This window comes from Stegodyphus dumicola, chromosome 5 (genome assembly GCF_044657685.1).
Source record: "Stegodyphus dumicola isolate Sdum_Otavi_A_Nest chromosome 5, ASM4465768v1".
NCBI lineage: Eukaryota > Metazoa > Arthropoda > Arachnida > Araneae > Eresidae > Stegodyphus > Stegodyphus dumicola.
Window position 1 is genome coordinate 210,302,481 of NC_140772.1, and position 8,199 is coordinate 210,310,679.

Sequence of the window (8,199 nt, forward strand, 5' to 3'; positions counted from 1 at the left end):
TTGCCGACGTTTTCAGAAAACTATTTTATTACAGAGTTACATATCACATCAGCACAAACACTGTTCTATTATTAACAGAATTCAATTTTTCTTTACTTTTCGTCTCTGTTCTTCGTCAGTAATAATTATCCCAGAAAGGCTAAGGTGTATTAAATTTTGAGAAGTAAATAGTTAACTCCTGATTAATTCCTTATGTAAAATATCGATCTACTACCAAGGTAGTTCCTACTGAAGTTTCTGTAAAAGTAATTGTATATGCAAGAACGATTTAATTTTTCCATTCTTTTATATAAAAGTATCTTCTTAGTTACCTGAATTGTATATAAAATCTTCCATTCCCCCCCCCTCACAAATTTTGAAACTTCAAATCCACTATTTCCTTTATTAAGTAATAACTAAACGAAAAATAGATTTTGGTTGTTCTCCAGGAAAGTTTAATATAAATATTATTTTTTTTATCATTGTTATTATTCTAATTAGAATATGGCTCAGATCAGAAATGATGTTCTGAACAAAACTGTATTTTTCAACCAAATTCCGATACACATTTAATTAAACTATAAATAGATATATAAAGAGAGTAAACTGGGTAATTATTATAGTTGAAAGAAGTGAAAAAAGAAATTAAAAAAGTGTTAAAGAAGTAAAAGGTTAAGGTATTTCTCCCGCCTTCTTAGCGTGCCTTCGTGGTGTAATGGTCTGCACGCTCGACGCGTATCCGAGAGGTCCGTGGTTCGATTCCCGCCGAAAGTGTTGCTCATTTTTCATGACTCCTGCTTCCAAATAACTTAACGTTTCTACAAGGTCTGACAGAGTTAATTGAATGATAACAGCTGCAATAAAAACAAAGTGATAAAATAAAACACAGTTATTCTAATGAAATGTAGCAAAACCAATTTATGTGTTCTAAATGCTCTTGTTCAAGCCTTTAGCCAAAGCTATTAAACAAAATCTTTGAGATAACACTATGGAAAACTCGCGAACAATGCTTCAGAGTTCCGATCAGCACTCTCGTGAGCTGCCTGCTTGCTTACGTTGTTTTCTATAATGCTAGACTACAAATTTCTTTTTTTTTTTTTCAACCCACACCCTGAAGTAGGACATGATCATACAAAATTCTCGAGATGTGTGGAATAATGTCCGATATAGCTAAAATTTGGTTCTCGCAATTATACAAAAATTTAGGTAAAACTCTACATAATACAAATCTACATCTACAAAACTCTACATCATACAAAACTCTACATCTACAAAGTACATAATTCAAATAAACAGAAAATATTAAAATAGCATTTCACACATGGCAGGTCGTAACTTATCAACTAATAACGTGTATGTTATCCCAATCAAGGTGATAAAGTTACAATGTAACGTTATCTTTTATTTTGAAACATATTTTATGATTCTTCAGTTTCAATTAGTAAAGAGTATTTTAATGATACACACCACTTAATAATGTTGTTCTGAACATGGTACTGCTTGATATCGAATGAATGAAAAAAATAAAAGGAAAGATATTGAGAAAAAATATTTTAAAACGAAAACAATACTGTACCGTCTCCATATAACATAACGCACAGAATTCAAATAATACTGGTAGACTGAGAGAAAACACAGTTTTTGTACACATTTCATATAAAGCAAAAATGACTGCTTCATGAAAAATAACATTTTAGATATACAACGTATATAAATAGTTAACTGATCGTGATCATCTCACATGGGTAGAACACGCTCAGCTCTAAAGTTAAGAGAGAATTTACCTAGATTCAAATCATTGTTCAACCAGACTTATTAGAAGATGAACATCGGTTACAATAGCTCAGGAACTACGGCTGTCAGCGAGGAGAATGCACAAACAGGTCATTAAGTCCTTACATATAAGTACTTCATATTTCTTGGGCTTCCTTTAACTTATTAAACATTAAATATCGTTGATGAACAAGATCATTTAACGTAAAAGACACCTAGCTTTTCTATTTGAACAGCCCCCACACACACGAAAAGAAAAAAAAAAAGAGTCTCTATTCTATTTTTTGTAATAATTTAATTATTTAAAGTAAAATCTTTTACTACTTTCTTTGTATCCATATTATTTATTTTTCTTTCTATAGATGTGGCATTACTGTCAACCAGATGGACGACATGACAGATTTTTGTGTCCCAATGGCACTGTTTTTGATCAGCTGACACGAGTTTGCAATTGGTGGTTCAACGTTGACTGCGGCAGTTCATTAGTAAATTATAATATCAATTTTGATCTGTACCGAGAACCAGTCCAGAAAAGTCACCAAAATCTGGATGCTGCTTCTTATCAAGAAAGTGGTTCTCTCCCTTCCCCACAACTGCAGCCTTTTGATGCTGACACCAAACCGAACAGTTTCCTACGTCACATACAAGACTTCGAGGCAACACAGGGTGATCTCTCCCATTTGGATCAAGGTCCTCGTCGCTACGATGAAAGTTTTTCTAGACCTATACAAGCCGCCGCCAGTCCTCAAGTGCAGCGGTATCCAGTCAAAATTGCACCTGCACCAAAGGTGAGACACGACAATGAAGAAACGGTACCTATAGATTACGATTCTAGCAGTTCGCAGTCTTTCTCCACTGTGAGTGATGAACCGACACAAAAGGCATCTTATACTCCAAAATCTTTGCCAAAGAAGAGGGTAGCTAGACGTAAACTACGAAAACAACCAAAAATCTCCGTCAAGTACTTAGAGGATGATATTCCAACTTACAGAGAAGGTAAAGCCAGTCCTCCTCCAGGGAAAAGATTACGAATTGTAAGACGGCGTAAAATTCACAGAGATTGAAGAACTAGTAACTTCAGAACTGATAGTAAAATAATGATAATAATAATAATTAATGAGATGTTTTACCTCACAGTGTGATTTCGCTTCTTATCGCAGAACACATTCTTATCGTCTGAAGAAGCTTTGGAATGCCAGCTGTTTAACGCGGCGAACAATCAAGCTGTGCTCTTTCTCGGCTGAATAAACTGAATAGACATTTAATTCCAAAATGCTGTTAAATCGGACGAATTCATTATTTTAATGGTTTATATGAAAATAATTTAAAATCTAAAAGGATTCAGTTTTTAAAACGATAATTGACACTTTTATCTTTATTCTTTAAAAGTTTGAGAAGATTTTGACTCTTCAAAACTCTTCAAGTATTCTGCAAATTTATAATTTGTTGAATGTGAAGTAATACACAATTTATGTATGGTGAAAACATAAAATGATATTTTAAATGTAAACTTCATCATAATTTCTCTCTTGGTATGATTATTTTCCAAGAAGTTAGTTTTATATGAATACTTTTAAATTAATTGGTAGTTCGAAAGTGAATTATATGAAGTGTAGAAATTAATAACAGCAAGTATCTTATTCAATGTGTTTATTTGAATCTTTATTGTATGCTAAGCTTCAGTGTAAGAAAGGTAAATATTATTTGATGAAGCATAGCACCGTGGCAAGAAGAACTATAGCATATATTAACGTACTACAGAACTAAGAACGTTTATCAATCTTTTCCATTCCGTATATAATTAGTAGAGAGATGTCAGTTAAATTATCTCAAATGACGAAAATTTTGTTACAGGTCCCCTTTGTTAGTGACATTTTCCAGAAACATTAAAGACAACTTTTCCCTATTAAATTCTCTTCAAAATTGATTTGTAAAATCATTTAAAATTGAAATTTTTTTAAATATATGTGCTTTATTTACACGAATATCTTTGATGAACAATTATGTCCATTTTAAAGATTATTTCCTTATTCATCAACTTACTTAAAAACGCTCCAGGTGAAACGAAACTTACAATTTTAATTATTCTACTATATAATTCTACATGACAATCAGATGGGTAAAAACGTCTGTTTCTCCGTATCTTCCAGAAACAACAAAGCGAACCTAAGCTCAGTCATAGACCTTGCCCCCTTTGTCTTCGAACTCTCCAAGTAGAACGGAATAGCATTCATTCACTTTAAGATAAATCCTTCTTAAGCTTCTGCCAAGGGTATATCTTGGATAAAAACTTTCACTTTTTGCTCTTAACTATCATTTCTTCCTCGCTGCAATGGCTGATATCTCTAGCCTCTGGATGGTTATCAGTGTCTGTTGCAACAACTTAAGCATGATTGATTTCGTAGTTCCTTTTCTTTGGCTATTGTCATAATGCGATTAGCTATTCAACTGACACACTCTTCCCTTAATTGTCTGATTTGTCTTGGAGATGGTAGTGTTAATCCATAAAACGTTCGATGGCTGCTTATGCTAACTGTCAAATATTGAAACTGCAAAAATTTAAATACATCTAGCATGAACAATGCTCTAATTTACGATACATATTTATCCGAAAAATAATACTAGATTGACATGCTAGTAAATTGCTGTTCTGTTGTCAAGATTATGGCTTCTAAGTCCGATTCTTTATGCACTATAGGTAATGTATTGTTCTCTAATTAAATGCACTGTTCTATAATTCAGGCAAAACGAATTTTATTAAATGAAGATTAATAATTAATATATACCGATTGGAAGATATGATAAATATAAGAAAATAAAACTGATGCATGGCGATTAGAAAATGTATGGTATATTATAGAGAACACGAAATATTATTGGAGGGGAAAAAATACGCTGCATCCGTATGTAAGATCATTTAGGCATAGCCAAAATATAACTTTGTTTCATTCCATATGAAATCATTCTCTCAAAAGTTCCGTGATTTTCAAACGAAAAAAAAACTATTTTTCACTATATAAGTGAAATTAATTTCTAGGATTCCTACTCAAACTTAAAAATTGTCTGTATCAGCTAAAGAACGGCTTATTTCAATTCTAATAATACCAGAAATTTTATGAAATCTTTCACAAAAAATTTACTGACATTTTGATTTAACATTTACAATGACTATAGAAAATCAATAATAATTTACTAATTTTTCATTTAAAATAATTAGAAATTGCCAAAACGAATGGCTGCATGTCGTAGAATACAAAAAGTTAGGCTTAACACTTCTTTTTGAATTACCTTTCTCCTGTAACTAAAAGTGATTCAAAGAAGGGATTTTAGTTTCTTGAAAATAATATGCTTCTGGAATGATAATCAGGCATGCAGCGAAACTTATTAGTTGTTCCAAACGATTACAGAAGGTATCTGAAATACTTATGCCTAAAATAAAAAATACAGAAGAATTTAGATAAAATTTTGCAGGAGCTAAGATTGCTGGTATCAGACTAGACTGTCTTACCAAACTTTCTTTGGAAAACTGGAAGAAGAAGAAGCTTGAATTTCAGATAAATAATTATCTGCTTAAAGTTTAAGATAATTAGTTGCATCGTTTTATTTATGTGTGCTGAGTTATTATTCTTGGATATAAATTAAGGTATGTGTTACCATTTGTTTTAATATTCTGATGAAAGAAAACCAAACGAATCAAGTGTTCACTGAAACTAAATAGTTTTTCCCCGAAATATATACCTGAAATAGAATTAAGATTGAAGAATTTAGATAAAGGCTAACATTATCCAGGGAAACTTCGAACAAAATGAGCATCCAAAAGAATTTTACAAGAATTGATTATAGTCATGCTTTAAAGAGTAAAATTTTCTTTTGTAAGATGAATTAAAAATGTACTAAACTGAAAACCTTTGCACCTTTTGTATGCTCTAAGTAGACAAAAGGGAAATATATAAAAGCGATAAAATTTCCGTTCGGAAGAATACAAAACATTTTCATTTGAAGAGCAATAAAAGTTTTAGAGAAGCAAATATTCTGCATTAATTTTTTATTAATATACAGCAAATTAAAGAAATTGGAGAGCAAGAAAACGGCGAAGGAAACTTTCTGTGCGACTTAATCTAGCGTAAAGGTATTATTTATAAGTCGAATTAGTTTATAAATAATGTCTTTATACTAAGGAAGTAATTCTTGATTATGCATTCTTCTATAAACTGTCTCCTAGAAGATAACGTTATGCAGCGCTTAATGTTATTTACTTTAAGATAAGATCTCTTTTAGTGAAATATTTATTTTAGAGTTAAAAGTCAAAATATATACTACGATTGAAAAAGCAATCTTTACAATAGCTAACTAGTTTTCCTATTTTTTGTTCCCAGAGGACGTCTCACTTAAAGGGCATAAGTTATAAAAAAAGCGATACAGAGATGCAATGAATCTTGAAATTATGAAAAATGGCAGCTTTTGAAAGAGAATGCTTTACATGAACTCTCTTTTTATGTACATAAACGAAAGAAAGGCTGCTTTCTTTTAAGACGATATTAATTCTTTTATGGAGTAGTTAAGTTCTTTAGCATGTATATTTAATGTAAATGTAAATATTGTAAAAATTCCGAATGCGTTTGGAAATATAATCAGTGTAAGTAGTAGTGAAAGGGAAAAATCAGAAAATTAGGTAGGTGTTAAGGACAGGCGTTTGAGTTTGAAGGTTTGATTACAGGATTTCTTAGAGAATTTATTGCTTGTGTAGCTTTACTCAATATTGCTATAGCTAAAATAACTTAAGGAACTTTTAAAAAATGTGCATTGAGGAAAATGCTAAAAATAAAGAAGGTATTACTGATAAATAATCTTTTATAGTTATTAGGAGAGCTTCTAAATGATTTTGTGTTGTTAATTGCTAGGAAAGAGGTTTCCCCAATGCTATAACTCAATATTTATTGATACGCCGCATCAACTCAGTTATAAACAGTTGACATGAGGCTACGACTGCTTCATTCTTATCTCGTCCGAACGAAAAATATTAGTAACTTTACTACAATGGGAGAAGAAAAAGGGTAAGTTTAAAAGACTGCATTGGTATTTCGACGTGATTCCAGAATATCTAAATACGGGGCAAAGGAGTTTATAGATAAACAGTCGACTGAGGAAGAAAAATATGTGATTTTTTGTGTTTTTGAAAGAAACTGGATTAGAATTGTACATGTGATGATAATTTAAACCAAAATATTATCGTTACCTGATGACTAATAATTGATGTATATTATTTTGCTATGTAATATATTTATCTACATATATATATGTTTATTTAATATTATTTCTGCTTGAAGAAGTATTAAATAAAAGCATCTAATTCGTTTTGGTATTTTCTTTTCACTTTTTTTTTTCCTATTTTTAAGATTAAAAAGACATTACAATTCTATTAAATTAAGTATGTAAATACTCTTTTGTGCAGATAATTTAAGCTTGTAACTTTAACAATGCAGTGTGAGTATTATTAAATGTTCTCCAAAAAATTTATTAACAAGTATTTCCTATTTCATGTTATTAACAAGTAATTTAAAATTAGTATCAGAAAATTCTTTAAAGTATTAATTGAGAGGGGTTATAACATAATATGCGCAATATATTCGCAAATATAATTTGCATATGCAAGACATAAAAATACGAAGGAAAATTATTAACAAATTAAACTGAATTGGAAGAAATTATTAATTTAATTGGAAATAGCCCTCTCATTTTCTGCTTTCAATTTAAATGTATCCCCTCTTCAACAATCCGTATTTCATCATTTTTGTATCATCATTTCTCTACAATGCGAAAGCTTTTGCCCAATCTTTGCTCAGGATTGAAACAAAAGATTCAAAACTTTAAATACTGACACTTTTTATAGAAACGTAACAAATAAGGTTATCAGTAGCCTAACTCCCACTGTTGGAAAACATTCAAGTACGGATCTTGGGAAAAATCGTCTTGTTTACACCTCCATTAACAAACCAGTTTTAGTTTATGCTTCACCTGCATGGATCTCTGCTACAAAAAAAAAAAAAAAAAAAAAAAAAAAAAAAAAAAAGATCTCCTAAAATTACAAAAAAAAAAAAAAAAAAAAAAAATCGTTTCCTTCGCATTATTACTAATGCTCATTTCTATGTCAGAAGTGTCACACTTCATGAAGATCTCAGACTTGACAATATTGAAACTTATCTTAACAAGACAAATATAAAATTCTTCGATAACGCACTCGGATGTCAATACTTAAATTTATTTAATCTCTTCAGCTATAAAATACTTCAAGAAGACTATGATCTAAGGCCATTTGCCGCACACCACAAAGAGACTGATCTTCCTATCATTTAGTCCTTTTTCACATTTTCCTTCCGTATTCTTTTTTGCATTTGTTTTGTCTTTCATTGTACTTGTTTTACATTGTATTCTTTTACACTAGGAGAT

The 8,199-nt window shown here is 30.7% G+C and overlaps 1 protein-coding gene across 1 annotated transcript in view; it reads left to right on the top strand.

The window, feature by feature from the left end:
• The window catches only part of LOC118192807 (uncharacterized), a 49,564-nt gene extending 42,450 nt beyond the window's left edge, over window positions 1–7,114 (top strand). The window contains exon 6 of the mRNA XM_035363828.2: window positions 2,115–7,114. Within this exon, the coding sequence (XP_035219719.1) occupies window positions 2,115–2,816 (702 nt within the window). The 3' untranslated portion in view covers window positions 2,817–7,114. The remainder of the gene's footprint in view (window positions 1–2,114) is intronic.
• The last annotated feature ends 1,085 nt before the right edge of the window (window positions 7,115–8,199 follow it).